Source organism: Aedes albopictus, chromosome 2, assembly GCF_035046485.1.
Source record: "Aedes albopictus strain Foshan chromosome 2, AalbF5, whole genome shotgun sequence".
Taxonomy (NCBI): domain Eukaryota; kingdom Metazoa; phylum Arthropoda; class Insecta; order Diptera; family Culicidae; genus Aedes; species Aedes albopictus.
The window spans coordinates 6,576,970-6,596,430 of NC_085137.1; the positions used below are offsets into that span (position 1 = coordinate 6,576,970).

Here is a 19,461-nt window from a genome sequence, read left to right on the forward strand (position 1 = left end):
ACTTGAACCAAGAATTTCGATACAGTTTAATGAGCTTCCAAAGGGCAGCAAACCTATATTGGAGAGAAAAACTGATTTCGATTTCCGGCAGCAGCCCTTCTTCGGGCGTGCTTGATGAAGGGGAACGAAAGGCAGACGGACGACATTTCGAACAAAAGGCTGCGGCGGCTATGTGGGTATGTAGAGACATGAGACCACAAGAAAACATCGTTGTTGGTTGACGACGACGACGGTGTGCAAACCTGGAGCATAGTCTTGCCAACAGACCAGACTGCGCTAGACAGACACAGGAAGTCGGACGTGGTATTTGAGGTTAGGTTCAGTGTGCTGGCTGCTGCTGGTCAGGTCGGCACAACTGGGAGGAAGTGTGAGGTAGAAGATACAGGGGATGGCCAAAATGATTGGGATAGGCATCTTTTTTTCTCCCACAGAAAAATTCAACATGCTGTAACTTTTCATAGAGTGCATCAAAAAATCTCAAATTTTGACTGTTTGTCAACCTGTTCTATGTGCATGATTGGTACAAAATTGGGCTCGATTGAATAAATTTTCGCGAAGTTAGAACCGTTCGGGTAAAATACTATTTTTTAGACAACTCATTTTTGAGCTGTCATATCTCGGAAACCAGTGAACCGAATTGAATGAATTTTTTAACGTTTATGAACAATATATTGATACTTAATACAACGTTATAAAATGTAATATTTTCTCACGACGAATTAAGTTATACCGGGTTGAAATGTTTACCCATATAGAGGAAAATAAGTCAAATTTACAATACCATACAAAAATTGCTAAATGTGTTCTTTCTTCAATCTAAATAGGCTCTAATATATCTGACTAGAGATAACTTGAGAACAGAAGTGGAAAATCTTTGGACATCAACACTAAAATTTATTGACATTGACGTAAAAAAAATTACCTTTTTTCGAGAAAAATCCAAAAAGTGTCAATCCATGATAACTTTTTTCAACGTTCAAAAAATATCTATGTTTTAATAGTTTGTGAAGCATCTGTATATTGTTAGTGTACGTTCAAAATTTCATTCAATTCGGTTCACTGGTTTCCGAGATATGACAGCTCAAAAATGAGTTGTCTAAAAAATAGTGTTTCACCCGAACGGTTATAACTTTGCGAAAGTTTAATCAATCGAGCACAAATTTGTACCAATGATGCACATATAATAGGTTGACAAACAGTCAAAATTTGAGATTTTTTGATGCACTCTACGAAAAGTTATAACATGTTGAATTTTTTTGTGAGAGAAAAAAAGTTGCCTATCCCAAACATTTTGGCCATCCCCTGTATTTCTGCAGCAGTAACAGCAGCGGCAGTCAGTGTTTGTGAGGGGACATCAACCTTAACTGTGATAGGGCATATCAATTTGCATATGGGATTGATATTGTGTGGTCACTCTCACTCTTGCCGTCAAAGAAGATTAGCGTCATTGTTGGCGCAGTAAGAAACTTGAGCTATGCACTATCATTTTGAGACTGCCTTTGACTTTGAAAGTGAAAAAATAGGTGTGTGTTTTATTGTCACAGTAATACCCTGACGGATTTTCCACTAGTAGGGTAAAAGCTCCCTTAGTGGAGGTAGTACCAATAGTGGTGGTAGTGCCAATTTAGCACAATTTCGAACAAAAAGCTTGCAAATGACATTTTCAATAGATGCATCATAACTAATTATTAACATTAATTCAGTTTTGTGTTCAGGATTTGCCGAAAAATCTATTTTAAACAATTATTTTCCTTAAATTTTTTGCTCCCTTGCAATTCAATGGGATGTGCCACTATAGGAACCAATGTTAAATTTTACCTCCATAATAGGAACCGTGTACCTATAGTTGGTGCAAGTGATTTATTAGCAAAAACTTAAATAAACAATGGTTTTCACATTTTTCCTAGCAAAGTCAAGTGAAAAACTATCGATTAACGTTTTCAGAATTTTTATTTTGGGGTATTATCAATTTTATTCAATTATTTTACCACAAGGAGCTACTAATAGCACCACTATTGGTTCATTTACCCTATAAGTTACATGTATTGTGTTTGAGAGTTGATGTACACGTGCTGTAGTTCCAAGTACTGGAGCCGCATTGCAAGCAAGCTCTCAGGAGCACTGTACATACATTTTGAGACTCAGAGTTTTGCGCCTCATTTTTCTCAAGATGTGCTTGATTAGCTTCGTCTCATGCTAATTAAAGTTGAAAATTTCATGACAAGAACTTTCCAAACGAACGAGAATTGAAACCTTAAGTTATGCATTGAGATTCCCTAGTCGTATCGAAAAGACCAACCAAACACTTGAGTTATATACGGAAAAAGGTTGTTGAGATCTTCGTTACAAAGAAGTTGTTTTTCACCTTAGATATCAACAGCTCAGGCAGCGCATGAGACGAGCTCCCCGGGAGCCACGCATACTCAAGTCGTGAGATAGCTGTGAGTACGAGGAGAGTATAACTTACTGCTTTAATCTGTGAAATTTTAGATAAAACTATGACGTAAATGTCCTTTACACATCAGTTTTTGATAGCATGCTTTTGAACTGAGATAGAAGCAAACAAGGGCGTAGCCAACTTTTCGGTCAGGGGAGGGCAAGCAATCTTGACAAATTTGTACCTACTAGCTCTTATAACTAAACGCAACACGATGAAATTGAATACCTTTTTTCAAAATGTCTACATAATATCTTTTATGACTAACTGGAGTTCTTTCAATAATTAATCATCCAGTTTGTATATTGTATTATTGAAAATTTTGGAATGTCCTGGACATCTTTTTCTCTAAGAATAAACCATCAGTTGAATTGTTCCGAGTACATCCTTGTCGAATTCTCCCAAAAGTTTGTTTTATATACTCATATACTGCATATTTTAATCTCAGAGAATAATTCTAAGGAAATGTCAATTGACGTTTTCCTGGTAGGATCCTTGGAAAAAAATTTGAAAGTATTCTCATAACAGCCTTGAAATTGTTACTGAAGGAAACCCTCGAGTTATTTCTATGAGAATTCCTGAAAGAATTTTTTCAAGAACTTTGCAGCAGGCATTTTCGGAGAACTCTCAAATAATGGAATTTTTGAAAAGATCCAATACTAGACGCTGGATGGATTCCTTCAGAAGTTCTTGAAGAAATTAAAAAAAAAAATCATCAGGTAATCCTGGAAACATTCTTGGGTACATCCCTGGAACAAATGATTGAAGGATTTTTTAAATGTATTAAGGAACTCCTTAATGAATTTTTGAAGAGAAACTGAGAGGAATTCCTGAAAAAATCACTTAGGTGGAGTAATCCCTGGAAGAATTCCCGGAGGAATCTCTGAAAGTATACCTGAAGGAATTCCTAGGGGAAATCTCAGACAAAATTTCTGAAGGGATCCTGTTAGGAATCCTTAGAGAAATTCCTGAACTGGAATTCAATTCCTGAAAGAATCTCTAGATAGAATCTTGAGGGAATGCCTGGAGAAACTTCCGAACAAATTTCTGGTATAATCCCAGGAATTCCTGATGAGACCCAGCAGTGATTCCTGGAAAATTTCCTGGAGAAATTATTGTATACATTCTTGGAGCAATCCCTGGAAGAATTCCTGGAGAAATCTCCAGAGGAATTCTGGGAGGAATTCCAGGAAAAAATTCTGAAAAAAATTCTTTCCTGGAAAAATCCTTGGAGGGATTTCTGAAGGATTTCCTGGAGAAATCTCTGGTAAAATCCCTGGAGAAATTCGTGGAGAAATCTCTGGAGGAAGCACTCTCTGGAGGAATTCATGGAGGAATGCCTGGAAGAATCCCTGAAAAAATCTCTGAGCAAATCCTTAGAGGATTTCCTGGAGAAATTCTGGTAGAATTGCTGACATAATTTCTGAAAGACGTCCAGGAACAATTCCAGGAAAATTTTTGGTGGTTTTGAAGAAGTGCCTGGGGTTATTCCTGGAGGAGTTCCTAGGGAAATTATTGGAAAATATCCTGGTAGAATGCCTGCAGGAATTCCTAGAGGTATTTCTGTGGGAATTACTGGGGACATTCCTGGATGAATTTCTAGGGAAATTCTTGAAAGAATTACTGGATGACTGTCTGGAGGAATCTGTAGAGTAATTCTGGGAGATTTCTATTCATATTACTATTATTTCTATATTTCTTTGGAATCTTTGGAAAAATTCTTGGAGGAGTGCCTGGAGGAATCCCCAAAAAAAAACCTGAAGATATTCCTGGAGAGTTTTCTGCAACAATTTCTGCAGAAAGCCCTAAAAGATTTGGCGGAAGAATTCTTGTAAGAATTTCTGGAGGATTTCCTGGAGAAATTTCTGAACGATTTCCAGAGGGAATCTTCGAAGGATTTGCCTAGAAGAATTCCTGAGAAAATCCTGAAGGAATCCCTGAAGCAATTCCTGAAGGAATCTCTGGAAATATTCCTAGAGAAATCCCCGAAAAATTCCTGAAGATATTCCCGAAAAATTTCCTGGAAATATTTCCGAAGAAATTCCCAGAGGATTTCCTAGAGAAATTCCTGGAGAAGTTAATGATAAAATTACTGAGGGTTGTCCAGGAGCAATTCCTGCATCAATTCCTGGAGAAAACCCTGGAGGAATGTCTGGAGGTGTTCCTGTGGGAATTGCTGGAAGAATCCCTGAAGATTTCCTGGAGGAATCTCTAGAAAAACTCTTGGAAACAATTACTGGATGAATTTCTGGAGGATTTTCTAGAGTACCTCCGGGAGAAACTTCTGAAGCAATCCCTCGAGAATTCCTGGAGGAATTTCTAGAGCAATTTCAGGAGGAATTCCTGGAACAATCCTCGAAGGAATTACTGAAATTTTCCCTGGAAAAATTCGTGGAGAAATCTCTGGAAAAAAATCCTAAAGATGTTCCTGGAGGAATGCTTAGCTAAATTCCTGATGGAATTCCTGGAGGAATCCCTGCAGCAATTCCTGGAGAAAGTTTTGGAAGAATTCCTGGAGGAATCCCTGGAAAAATTCCAGAAGGTATTCCTAGAGAAAATTCTTGACGAATTTCTGAAGGAATCCGTGAAGGATTTCTTGAGGAAATTCCTGGATGAATTACTGACAGAATTTATGAAGGAATTCCCAGATTAATTCCTGATGAAATTTTTGGAGATATGCCTGAAGAAATTCCTGGGGTAATTTCTGTAGGAATCCCTCGAGGAGACCCTGGAGAAATTCCTGGATGAAATTCTGGAGGAGTCCCTGAAGCAATATATGAAGGAATAGCAGGAGGAATCTCTAAAAGAATTCCTGGATCAATTCCTGGAAGAATGCTTGGAATTCTTGGAGGAATCCCTAAAGTAAATCCTTGAGAAATCTTTGGAGGAGTACCTGGAAAAATCCTTGGAGGAATCCCTTAAAGAATTCCCGCTTGAGTTCCTGAGGAATTCCTGGAGCAATTCCTGGAGGAGTCCCTGAAGCAATTCCTGAATGAATATCTGGAGGAACACCTGCAATAATCACTCAAAGAACTCATGGAGAAATCTCTGCAAGAATCCAAGAAAAAATCCCTGGAGGAATTCTTGGGAAAAATCCTGGAAGAATTCCTGTAGGAATTCTCGGAGGGATGCCTAGAGGATACCCTAAAGGAATGCCTGTAGGAATTCCTGAGGGAAACACCAGGGGAACACCTGGAGAAATTTCTAGAGGAATTCCTAGAGGAATTTCTGATGGAATATCTGCAGGAGTTCCCAGAGTAATTCCGGGAAGATTTTGTGGAGGAATCCCTGTAGCAGTTCCTGGAGAAATCCCTAGAGGAATTCCTGAAGAACCTCCAGAAGGAATCCCGGGAGCAATTTCAAGAGGAATTCCTGGGGGAATATCTAAATAGTTCTTGAAGGAAGCACTAAATAAATTCCTGTCGGAGTTTTTTTGAGAATACAAGGTGGACATTCTGAAGGAATCCTGAGAAGAGTTTCAGGAAGAATGTTTGGAGGAATTTTCAAAATAAGTTGTTTCAGAAAGAATCACAGAAGGAATTCCCGAGTGAAGTCCAGGCAAAATTCTTGGAGGAATCCATGGAGGTATACTAGAGGAATGTCTGCAGGGATTCCCGGAGGAATCTCTGGAGAAACTCTTGGAGAAATCTCTAGAACAATTTCTAGAGGAATTCATAGAGGAATCTCTAGAGGCATTTCTGTAGTAATCCCTGGAGGAATTTTTAGCGGAATTCCTGGAATAGTTCGTGGAGGAATCCCTTAAGGAATTCTGGGAGGAATCTCAGGAAGAATTCCTGAAGAAATCGCATATGGAATTCTTGGAGAAATCCTGAAGGAATCACAAGAATAGTTCGTGGAGGAACTCCTTGAGAAATCTCTGTTGCAGTGCCTGCAGAAATCCCTACAGGAATACCTGAAGAAATCCCAGGAGGAATCCTGCAATTCCAAGAGAAACTCCTGAAGGACTTCTAAAATGAGTTCCTGGGGGAATCCTTGGAGTAATTTTCCTGGAGTTGTTCCGGAAAAAATCACAGAAAAAAATATCGGGTGAATATCTGGAGGAATTCTTGGAAGAATACCAGAAGGAATTACTGAACAAATCATAGATATTCTTGGAGATATCCTGCAGGAATCCTAAGAGAAGTTCGTGAAGGAACTCCTTGAGGAATCCCTGTAGCAGTTTCTGGAGGAATTCCTGAAGAAACCTCAGAAGGAATCCCGGACGCAATTCCAAGGGGAACGCTACGCCCATGGAAGCAAGTGAGTATAAGTAACTCTTGCAAGTGAGTATTCGCAACAATGCCTGGCAGTGTAGCACATTGCGATTTTCATCCGGAAATCCTCCGAGACATCCTTCACGGTTTCTCCACAAGTTTATTCCAGGGCTCCTCCAGAAGTTTTTTATAGGATTCCCAGGGAGATTTTATTGAGATTCTTCCAAGGGTTTTTTTTATTCCTTCAGAAGTCCCCTTAGGTGTTCCTGTATCAGTTTCTTCTGAAATTCCTAAAGAAGTTCCGTCTGGGATTTCTTCAAGAGCTCTAGTCAGAATTCTTTCTGGGATTTTTCCTGAGAATCCTCCAGAAATTTCTTCTGTGTTCCTCGGGGAGCTCCGTCTGAGATTCTTTTTGGGTTTCTTCCAGAAATTTTGATTCTCAAAGAGTTTCACCTGACATTTCTCCAGGAACTCCATCCTGGATTTCTCCTGAGACTTCAAGTGGTTTATTCCCGAATTTCTCAACGAGTTCCGGGAATCCTCCAGAAATTAGATCCGAGATTCTCCTAATAGCCTGTTTTGGAATGTCCTTAGAAGTTTTTTGAGCTTTTAGAAAGTATTGCTGTGAAATGGAATCCCGAAAGAAACTGTTGGAGGAAAACCTGAAGGAACTTGTTTTTTATGGAATTTGTCAAGGATTTTCTTCTTTGTACATCTAGAGTTTCTCCTGGGATTCTTCCAGAAATTCCACCTGTAATTTTATCTGGAATTCCTCCAGGAGTTCTTACGGGGATTCCTTTAGCAATTCCTTACGAGATCGCTTTATAAACTCCCAAAGTTCAATTTGAGGTTCCTTCCAGGAATTCCATGCGAGACTCCTTTGGGATTTCTTCAGGAATTCGTTTTTAGATTCTTCCAGAAATTCTCGAAGAACTTCTTTCAGTATTCCTCCAAAATCTTCTCCGGGATTCATTCCTGCAGGAACTCCAGGCATTCTTTCGGAAACTTTTTCTGGGACTGCTTCAAGAATTCCTTCGGGGGTTCCTAGGACAATTCTACTGGGAGCTACTTTTGGGATTCCTCCAAGAACTTATTCCGGGATTCCTCAAGAAACTTCTCCAAGGATTTTTCCGGGAAATCCTTCAGGGATTGCTACGAGAGCTTCTTCAGAGATTCCTTCGAGAACTCATTCAGGGAATCTTTCGGAAACCCATACGGAAGAAAATCCTGAAGGAAAATGTTGGGGTAGTCTTAGAAAGAATTCCTTTAGAAATTTTGAAAGGAATTTTCAAAGAATCCAGGAACTCCTGCTGTAATCTCAAAAGTCATTCCTTGCGAAATCCCAGCAAGAAACTGTGGAAGAATCACGGCAGTTCTTCCTAGAGGCATCCTGGCTAGAGCCGTTGAACTAATCTAAGACAAAGCCTCTTTGAGCAATCTCGGAAGAAACTCCTGGAGGAATCTTAGAGGCAACTTTAAAAGAAATCCTTAATATACCCCCGGAAGAATATGATCAAGAACTCCTGGGCAGCATGCAGTGCCCTATGGGGAACTCTGGGTTGCATTTGAGCATGTAACTAATGCAATGGTCAAGTTTCCTACCTTATCCATATAGACAGATATATTTTGATCGTACTTCACCAAGCGTCTCCATCGAATCGTAAAATTACCGAGTAATCCATCAAGCACGCAACTTCGTTCACCGCTTCGCTGTTATCGCTTTCGTCTGGGTCTGGCAGTCTTCGTCTGCGGGTCATGGTTGACTTTAACTACAACACTTCCAACTGGATGTACGTAGGCACACCGTGGCCATCAAATGTCCTCCCAATAGAGCAATGGTGGTTGGCAAACTTACGCGCCAAATTACCTGCGCCGCCGTCACTTTCCGTCTTTCACCTTGCTAACCTCGCATCGGTGTTGTTCAATGTCACAGCGATAATTTAAATGAGCTAACGACAGCGGGTTCGGAATTCACGCTGCCTAGCCTCCCCGTCCCCGCCAGTGCGCGTGTTCGCTTCTCAGGAAATACGAGGAAAAACGTCGGCATTAATTTCCATGTTCTCGGGTGCGTTCGGTGATTCGAGGAGGAAAAGAAAGCGCCCGGCGGGCGGGGTACGAAGCTGCATATTCAAAATTTCATACACATTTTCACCGATATTATTGTTTCCCGTTTGGCATTTCTTCGTTTGTGAGCGCTGTTGCTGCTGCCACCGCCGCCGCCGTAATGAATTCGTAAAGGTGGGTTATTAGCACGAAGGCGAGGTGCGCTACGGGTTGAACCCTTGGGTTTCGAGTTTTCCTTCGTCTGAAGAGGCATTCAGATGGTGAGCGCACGATTGGTTCGTCGTACACTGCTTGCTAATCGGGCGAATTTCCCAATTTCCCTTGGCTGCTGCCACCGTCAGTCGTTCGCATAAATTCCGTGGTTCAGTGTCGCAGCTAGGGGCGGATGGCGTGCCGCGGTAGATGCTTCAATTATGTGCAAATTGAATATTTATAGAACATGATTAGGATGGAACGACTTCGACGATTGACTGGTTGATTGAATAATGAAGCTATTTGGAGCCGTTACTGGAATGAGTAATGCAATAATATCATCACCTTCGTCTTCTCTTTCGTAATCGGTTCAAGCTGGTCAACTTTACGATGACAAGTATTAGTATTCTAGAAATTTCCAATCTTTTCCCAAACTTACTTTACTTTTAAAGTACAAGAGTGGTCGCGTATTGACCGCTGTGCAGTTATTAGTACAGATTAAGAGTCATTTTCTGAGAACAGCATACAAGTCGATGGCTGACATTCCAGACTCTAGAATCAATCCAAGGACTTTCGAAGGAACTCTTCCCGGAATACTCCATGAATCACTCCTGGAATTATTTCAGAAATTATAACATGAATTCCTCCCAGAAAGAATTCTTGAACGTAGAATTCCTCCTAAACATATTCTCAAAGATCACCTCAAACTCTTGTTGGAATTTCACTAACAGTCCCTTTCGAAATGCTTTCAGGAACTTCATTTGGAATCTATGTATGGATTTCTTCCGGACTACATTTTGGGAGGAATTCTCCTGGAATTAATTCTTGAAATTTCCGCCGATATTCTTGTTAGGGTTTTCCAAGATTAATTTCAGATTTTATTTTAGAAGTACACATCTCTCAAAACATCTCTCGTAATTTTCCCTGGATTTCACTCCTGATGAGACTTCTACCCTCCTGAAATCTCCAAGTATATGTCTTGTTCCAATATAAAAAGGAACAACAAGGAACGAACTCACCGGGTGCTATTATACGGTCCTACAAACCATATTCACAACACTCGCTTAGTCTGCACGTTTACTGTTAACAGTTTGCGCCGAATAAAAAAAAACTCCCTGCAAGCAAATTTCCAAATGTCTCGCGCTCATAGTTCACTCTTGCGCCGACTAACCAACTCCTCTTTCACGCACACTGTTCGATTCCGAGCCGACTAACCAACTCCCAACAAGCAAACTACCGAATCTTCCGCGCACACTATTTACTTTTTCGCTGATTGCCATTTAAAGATAAATGAACTCATGATAAAATCAATAAATGTAAAAGTGTGGATTGTTTCCGAGATTCTATCCAGCACAGTTTATTGATTTGTCTTAGAGTCTTTCAGCCCTCGGCTGATATACACTCCCGTTCAAAAGTTTGGGGTCACCCGCTCAAAAACATGTAATTTTTTTAAGCCCATATCTCCGCCAATTTGCGTCCGATTTCAAAACCCTAGGTTTCATTCAAAAGATAATAAGTCAAAGAAACTTTGAACATGATTTAAAAGAAACTTTATCAAAAAAAAAAATGTATGTAAACTTAACCCAAAGTTGCCAAGTTTTCTAAAAAAAATGAATATAAACTTACGGCAGTGTCGCTGGAAGTTGGGTCGACCAAATTTTAAGATGAAAGCGGTAATATGGCCCATTTTCTATTAGCTTTCAACTGCTTTTTACAGAACTTAGCTAAAAAATCTAGAAAAAAAGTTATTAAGTAAATTAATCCTTGATGTCATCGGCCAAAAGATTGGGGTCACTATCGTAAACATGGAAAAGTGATTTGTTGATATCTTTGTCATCTTTCATTCAATTTTAATTCTTCTTGGCTTATTTGAAACAAAATGAATGATACTTACTGCATAGACATTGAACCACACATATTTGTTGAAATTTACATACTAAAACTTAACGTAAAGCTGCCTCATTTTTTGAAGCGTGGTAAAATGTGCTAACTTTACACAACATTTTTATATTCAAAAATCGTTAAATACGTTAAGTTGAAGACATCAAACGTAAATTTAGTATGAGCCAAAAATAATTAAAATTGAACTATAACTGACGAAGATATCACCAAATCACTTTTCCAAGGTTCTACGAAAGTGACCCCAAACTTTTGGTCGATACATCATATTGAGGGGTGACCCCAAACTTTTGGTCGGTGACATCAAGGATTAATTTACATAATAACTTTTTTTTCTAGATTTTTTAGCTAAGTTCTGTAAAAAGCAGTTAAAAGCTAATAGAAAATGGGTCATATTACCGCTCTCATCTTAAAATTTGGTCGACCCAACTTTCAGCGACACTGCCATAAGTTTATATTCATTTTTTAAAAAATTTGGCAACTTTGGGTTAAGTTTACACACAATTTTTTTTGAAAAAGTTTCTTTTAAATCATGTTCAAAGTTTCTTTGACTTATTATCTTTTGAATGAAACCTAGGGTTTTGAAATCGGACGCAAATTGGCGGAGATATGGGCCTAAAAAATGACATGTTTTTGAGGGGGTGACCCCAAACTTTTGAACGGGAGTGTATTACCATTCATTTAGGGCTGTCCCCTGCTTCACGTTAGGAGTTTTGAGAATTCTCTCGGATTCCTTTTCGTTGCCATGCGGTTAATGTCATCAAGCGTAATATTCTACCGGGGAGGGTTCAATTCCCATTCCAAGCGAAGTAAATTTTTGCGAGAAATATTTCTTTCTCGTATTCATTAATGATTTTCATGTGTGCCCTTGTCTGGTGTTGAGCTTTGTTCATTTTTTATAGCCTCTAGCTGAAAACGGTGTTCACATCATAAACAAATTTTCCCAGGACACACTATATAAATACTCCCGACTATTAGGAAAAAAAGTTTTACATTTCTAAAAACTCTTCCGGAGATTTTTCTTGGAATCTCCTTCAAAATGGTTTTATCTAAAATAATACTAAAATAGATCTAAAGTATTTTATAAAACTTCTCTCAGAACGTTGTACAAAACTACTCCTGGGGTTGTTGTCGAAATATTATTCAAAATTCCTCTAGAGATTCCACCCAATATTTTGAGAATTTTTCATAAATATCACGGAGTTTTTTTAAGATTTTTTCTCAGATTTTTTTCTGTAGTATTTTCACTTGTTTTCTTCTGAAATTTTCTCATACTTTTTCTGAAACTTTCACACGATTTATCTTAGGCTTTCTCCTGTAATTTCTTCAGAGATTTTTTTTCCGTTAATCTTACTGTGTTTTTCATGGAGTTCAATCTGGGATTCCTTATAATTGGATTTTTTTTTGCAGAGTTCTTTTCGGAATCGTTCTCAAGATTATAGCCAATTTGGAGATTTTCTCTAAGAACTTATTTTAGTATTCATCTAGAGATTTCCGTTGGGAATTTGCGTATTTTTTGCTGGAATTCCTTCAGGAGTTTGTGCTGGAGTTCCTCAAGCAAGTGTCGCTTGAGTTATTCCAGTGATTTATCCTGAGATTCTTCCATGCTAGGATTTTTCAAGAAATTCTTTAAAAAAATCTTCCAGGGGTTCTTGGATTTCTCTACTAACTTCAAGGGAATTCAATAAAGACTGATCTAGGGATTGCTTCAGGGATTTCTCCAGAGATTCCTCTAACAGTTCCTTCCTAGATTTTTCCAGGGATTCTTTCAAATATTCTTCCAAGAATTCAACTATTGATTTCCTTAAGGGATTTCACTAGTTATTTCTAATAAGTATTTTTTTCAATAATATCCTCCGGAAATTTCACTTGCTATTCCTCGTAGAGTTCCTCCAGAAACTTCTCCAGAAATTCATTTGGCATATTCCACGCACTTCTACACCATGGTTCTTGAACTTCTTGAATCAAAATTTTCGTGTTCCGTTGTCTATTCTTTGCACCAAAATGATGATAATAAGTTACATTTTTCTAATTGTATTTAATATTTAGAAAACTGTTTCGAGAAAGTAGCAAAGCGTAGAGAATTTTTTTGTGGTAGTATCGCAATAATTCTCCAGGCATGTCCAAAGAAATTATAAAAAAAATCCTGCTGGGATTCTGCCATTGAATCTTCTAAGGATTTCTTCAAAAAGTTTTGCTGTGGGTCCTCCAGAAGTTTCTACTAGACTTTTCCAAGATTTTTCCAGATATTCCCAAGAATTTCTCCTGGTGTTCCTTCAGGAATCCCTGCTGAGATTACTCAAGAAATTCCTGCTTGGATTCTTCAAGATATTCCAGCTGGTGTTTCTACAGAAATTTCTGCAGGGATTACTCCGATAATTGTTTGGGATTCTCCTGAGGGTTTAGCTAGGAATTACTCCGGGAACTCCTTGAGAGATTTACCCAAATATTTCCAGAAAGATTCAATGGGACATTGAGTTTATTTTTTGGAAACACTTCATTATTTTTAAGATGATAAGCTTGCTCCAGCATCCTGTTTGATGAGTATTAAACATTGTATATTGCAAATTAAACAAAGTAGTTATGGAGATCAATCCGTTACCCGATTACTTATGAAGTAAATGTTTTCAGTAAACAAAGAAAAAAAAACAAGGATCTTGCAAACATCAGTTTCAAGGTAGAATAACCCATAGTATGCTTGTCGGTTAGATATTGGTGATTGTGGCCACAAAGCTTACAAATATTATGAGCTATAACGAACTCCATCAGGAGAATGGACTTAACCCCACAGAGGTCTCTGCTGATATGTATTCATAAAGACAGTATCTGTTTAGCGAACGAATTCGTCTTCTGTAGGAACTATAGGAAAGCTCCAACCAATTTTGTTCGCCACATTTTCTCTAACAGTGGCGCATACTTTCAACGAAGAGGATTATTTCCTCAACCGACAGACTTCCTAAGGAAAACTTTGTGACAACAGGAAGAACTTTTTCCGAAGATAATGTTAACGTAGGTATTACTAGCCCTTCAGAAACTTCTTACCCTTTTTAACAGAATGCGACTTAAATTTTGGTGTATTGCCAAAGACTAGTAGGGACAAAGGCGTCAAAAGTGAAGAAGTTTTTGGAAATCATTATAACCTATTCAGAAATGATCGTAAATTTTAAGAGTCGAGTACGAGGAGGCGGAGTTTAAATTGCCATTTGGTCAAACTTCATTTTCGAATTGATAATTCCAAAAAGTAGCAGTGTATTTCTCACCAGTCCACGTATTCTCACCATACCAAATTTTCCTTGAGTGCACTTACAAATTTTATCGCAACTTTCTCCTAAAACTAAGGAATATATACACGGCGAATTAAATCAATACCATGCTGACTTCATTCTAGATTACGAAAATTAAAATATATTGCTTCCGGTCGTTGGATGTGTTCTGGGTTTCTCTTTAACATATCTAGAAATGTTCCACAAGTCCTACAGGATTTCTTGTTATATTTTTCAGATTTTTTTTACAGAATTTCGCTTACATTAGCTTTTAAGGCTCTACCAAATATCTGTAGCAGTTCCCCTTACGATTTCTCCAGAGTTTGCACGCGATATAGATTAGGACACCTGTTGAAATTATTAAGAATTCCACTGAAGTTTTCTCAAAATTTCTCTCAAAATGTCATTCAGTATATTTCTTAAGATTTCTCTAGCAATTTCCCCAACAAAATTTCTTCCGTCGTTTGTTTAAGAATTTTCTTCATCAACATGGGCTTTCTTTTGATTTCCTTAACAGAATTTAGACTGGTGTGCACCGGGTTATCCTAATCTTTATCCTGAAATAACTTCAATACAGTTTTCCAAAATATTTCACATTCTACCCGAAGTTCCTCTTTGAATTGTACTCGTTATTTTTTGGAATTTCCATCTGAATTCCTGATAATTCTCTCTTTGTTTCTTTTGAGATGACTCCTTGAAAATTGTCTAAGTTGAAAAAATCTCATTTTTTTCCGAAATATTTCACACAATTTCTCCCATGATTGTATCCAAGATTTCACCCGGAATTCCTCTTTGAATTGTACTCGTTATTTTGCTACAGAGTTTTAAATTTTTGTCAGGGTGCCCGATCAATATTCCGAGGTTATTCGTTGTTCTTTTCCATTTTCCGTATTTTTTAATTTTCCAAATTTTCTTGGAAATTCGGCCATAGTTTTCCAAGAATTGTGTCTATTTTTTGGAGTTTTTTTTTTCCTCCTGGAGTCGTCCTCAAGACTGCTTGTGTTATCCAAATAACCCCTTATTGCCTGGCAGTGGTATTATGAAAGAAAGCTTCCTGAAATACCAATCTGATGCTACTGCATATAATCCGAGAGTTAGAAGGTGATAGCTCTATTGCAAATTCAGAGACCCATTTCTAAATCGCTGGAGAGACACGGTCCTCTCAAAAGTCACTGTCACTTATTGCTATTATGATAATTACAGATGAATAATGACAACCACTTCCTGTTTCAACGATTACTAAGATGGCAAATGCTAAAGAAATGTGTCAAGCACTTCAAAACATGACTGCTTGCGGCAATGCCATAAGTTTCTATCCATAATTTATCTAGAAATTTCTACCGGAATCATCCCGTACCTCTCCGAGGGATTCCAGTCAATATTGTTGGGACTCCTGTCAGTACACTTAAGATTTATTCAAAAGATTGTTTCTTGAAATTTCTTCCAGAATACATCTCAAAAAACTTCCCTCGATTTATTTTGGTATTTTTCCTGGCATTGGTACCAGCAATTTATCCCTAGGGTTTTGTACAACTCATTTCGGAATTTTGTCGGGACTCCCTTTCTTTTTTCCTTCATGGCTCTACGTCCCCACTGGAACTTGGCCTACCTCGCTTTAACTTGGTGTTGAAGCACTTCCACAGTTATTAATTGAAGGGCTTTCTTTGCCTGCCATTGCATGAATTTGTATAGTGTGTGGCAAGCACAATGATACACTATGCCCAGAGAGTCGAGAAAATTTTCCTGGTACGGGAATCGAACCCGCCGTCTCCGGATTTGCGATCCATAGCTTTAACCACTAGGCTAACTGGAGACCCTTTGACGGGACTCCTACTATCAATCGAATAGATCTACTATACAATACCAACTAACATCCAGTTAGTTTGAAATTTGGCCGATAGAGGTACTACACAGAACTAGTGGCTATGCACACTAGTCAGTACTCATAAGTTATCACATGCGTTATCCCTTGAAACAATGGAGTCTTTGGCAAACTTTTTCAGAAGATCTGAAACAATCTGGTGATTCCATTAATTGAAGACCAGTTAGTTATTTTTACTTGACTACTTTAAACTTGTCTATCTCGGGATCTAAAGCAGAGATAAAAGTGTCATCTTCTGCAATGGTCGGCAGAAGGTCAAAAGTAATCTGTTAGTGCATGAGTAGGTTGACCATTTTGTCGCCAGGTGGTGCTAGTTATCAAGTAAACTTTCAACTGCTGTATCTTATGATCCAAAACTAATTGAAATATGATGTCTTCGGTAAAGTTTTGAAGGAGGTCAAGAATCGCTCTTAATGCACCGATTAGTTTGCGATTTTACCGCTAGGTGACGCTAGTTATCAAGAAAGATTAAACTGCTGCATATCAGGATCCAAAGCAGATACAAATATGTCGTCTTCCGGGATGCATACATTTTCTACCCAGTAGTGAGTACAGAGCAACTCCTGCTTGGCACCTCTATCGGCCAAATTGCCAACTATTTGAATGTGTGGTGTCCAATAAAAGATTGATATAAATACTATTTTTATTCGTATCAAGCATGCAGTTAGGAACTTTAAGGTCTATGTTTGAGGAACGTTTGAAACGCTTTATACATCTTAGTGTTGTTCCATCCATAACTTTGGGGTACAATGATGGGTGCACCTATGCTGTAATATTTGTTTTTTTTTTTCATTCTCAAATTTTCATTACCTTGATTCATAGAATTTCAAAACAAGGAAACTCTTTCTACGGCACTGCCGAGGCCATGGCCTCGGCCGCAGTTGTCGGTTCATGAAGGTCTATTAACGATTCCGCCCTGTCGTTCTGCGCCGGTGTTTATTGTGGTGCTTGGGTGGAATTTCGGCGTGATGTTGGCACACACAAATTCCGATATTATTATAAGTTGTGGTGCCACCTCCCCCGCCTCACTACTGTTCACGGGGGGCGTTGTTGTGTGACGCAGGTGCTACAGGTGCGGTGGGAGGGGAAAAGGGAGCGGAGGTTGGACGGTTGAGTGCCACAATTTTCACACATCGAGAACCCTCGGAGGGTTGCACTGTTACAGAGCCGGAGGCATGCGGAAAAACTAATTAACGATCGAGATATTGATAAATAAATTTACGCCGGAAGCCGATTTCTTTCGTTTTAGTCGTAATTCGTTTGGAAAGCATGAGTGACTATTATTATACTCTAGTTATATATTTACGCTTTGATTATACTGAGTAAAACTGTATCAACTTTAGATATCGTTCGATGTAAATGTATCTCCAAAGTACAACCGTCCTGTTCTACTACAGTTTCGCTCATTCTATTAACAACGGCAACTATTACTTCATCTATATGCAGCATGTCCTTTCTGTAACTTTCTTCTTTTCCGCTATCGTATTCTTTTCCAAAATCTCTTCTTCTTGCTATTTATACAATACATATCATATCGATGGCGGGGTTCGATTATATCGTATAGCAAGTGAGAGCCACCGTAGTCGAGAAACGAACGAAATCGCTGCCATGCTTTAATCTAATCACTTTTCTCTCGTGTTTTCAACGGTTTTCGTTGGGAAATGTGAATTCGACATCTACAGGGACAGGAGATTCCAATCTACATCTGGTACGAGAGCTACCCGACCCACAGCGGCGAGGGATACGAGGGACGCGTTTCGAGAGTGTCACCCGATTCGAGCTTTGGTGCGGCGTCCCTCAACCTAACCAATATCCGCGAGTCCGACCAGGGCTGGTACGAGTGTAAGGTAGTGTTTCTGAATCGGCCGCCGAAGCAGCACAAGAACGGCACCTGGTTTCATCTGGACGTGCACGCTCCGCCGCGTTTCAGCGTTACGCCGGAGGACATCATTTACGTTAATTTAGGTGAGTTTTATGGGTATCCTATTCGTTTGGGCTCGTGGCTGGCTACGAGCAGATCATATTGCTAATTTAGTCGGGAAAGCTGTTGTTCATTCTGAAGTGCATAAGAACAGTTTCTGAAAATTTACATATTTTGTATCGAGCTTTTCTGCGATGCCTTTTACTGTTATTAAGTAACTGGAGCAGTGTCATTTTTGAAAACAGATACCTATCCTTTTGTTGGAATATTGCATTGTGAGTTAATTAACTATTATTTTTCTCTTGCGTATCTTTTTCGCGACAAAGAGCGTGCTTTAACAGAATATAGTCAATTTTGTCACCCTCAAGATATCAATAATGTTTGTGTTCGTATTTCCTTTCAGGCGATTCTATTATACTAAACTGCCAAGCAGATGGAACTCCAACACCGGAGATCCTGTGGTACAAAGATGCCAATCCAGTGGATCCGTCTTCTACTGTTGGCATCTTTAACGATGGTACCGAGCTACGGATTAGCACGATCCGACACGAAGACATCGGCGACTACACGTGTATCGCGCGCAATGGTGAGGGACAAGTCTCCCATACTGCCCGTGTTATAATAGCGGGCGGCGCTGTAATCATGGTAAAAATTTTGACTAAGAACAATCTACCAAAATCAAACAAAAAACCTACCAAAACAATCCAAATTCTACTCTCAAATTCCCAAACTACAACTTTGTCCGCAATTTGATATTCATTCGATTGAATCCCTCGAAACTATTCGGACCTTTTCAGTGTTTGAATCTTTTCTATCTTTCTCCATTATCGATCCTTTCGAGAACCAATGACGTCTAGTTCATCATGTTTCGTGTACATTTTTGTGACGTGTATATGTTGGTAGTTCGTACTTTACTGTACATCGTGAGTGTAAATATTATCTAGTCAACAGTATTATTTCACCAAACTCAATCAAAAGTAGCAAATATTGGCCAATGAGTAGGTTTGTTTAGGAAAACTTGAATTTTCCCAAAGAAATAACATACTACATATGAATTGAGTAAATTAGTAAGTGAGAAGAAGTGCGCTGTCCCGCTGAAACGCGAATCTTTAACATTATATCTACCATGACTTTTGTCACTTTCCTTCCATCCCATTCACGCCTTACGTGAGTTCACCTTTCTGAAACTTTCATCAATTTTCATCATCAAAAAGAACAAGTCTACATTGGCCAATCAAAAAGTCCCCCTTATTCATCCCACTCCTAAAATCATTTCATGTAGAAACTCCCATTGAATTCATCCGAATCTTTCGTCTGATTGAACATTTATAAACGAGTTGTAAATCGAATCTATTTTGTGGAAATGATTGCAATTTTGCCTTTCCTACGAAATTCCATTTAAAGTGCATCTAGTACAATTGCAATTTGCAATGCATCAAATGTGCATCACACTTGAACCTCTACCTCCTCAACCCATACCTACACATATTGTTTATAAATGCAACAAAAACTGACCGGGTCAATCAGAAACAACAGAAAAGAATATGTGCTTTCTAGTAGTAGTCGCCATTTGCTTCTCATCCCACTTT

The 19,461-nt window shown here is 38.8% G+C and overlaps 1 protein-coding gene across 15 annotated transcripts in view; it reads left to right on the plus strand.

The window, feature by feature from the left end:
* LOC109416574 (protein turtle) overlaps window positions 1-19,461 on the plus strand; it is a 149,042-nt gene that overhangs the window by 101,932 nt on the left and 27,649 nt on the right. For all 15 annotated transcript variants that reach the window (XR_003895162.2, XM_062849073.1, XM_062849076.1 and 12 more), the window contains 2 exons: window positions 17,634-17,916; window positions 18,276-18,517. Coding sequence is in view for 14 of the 15 variants with exons in the window: in XM_062849073.1 (XP_062705057.1) it covers window positions 17,634-17,916; window positions 18,276-18,517 (525 nt within the window). In the remaining variant the exon portion in view is untranslated. The remainder of the gene's footprint in view (window positions 1-17,633; window positions 17,917-18,275; window positions 18,518-19,461) is intronic.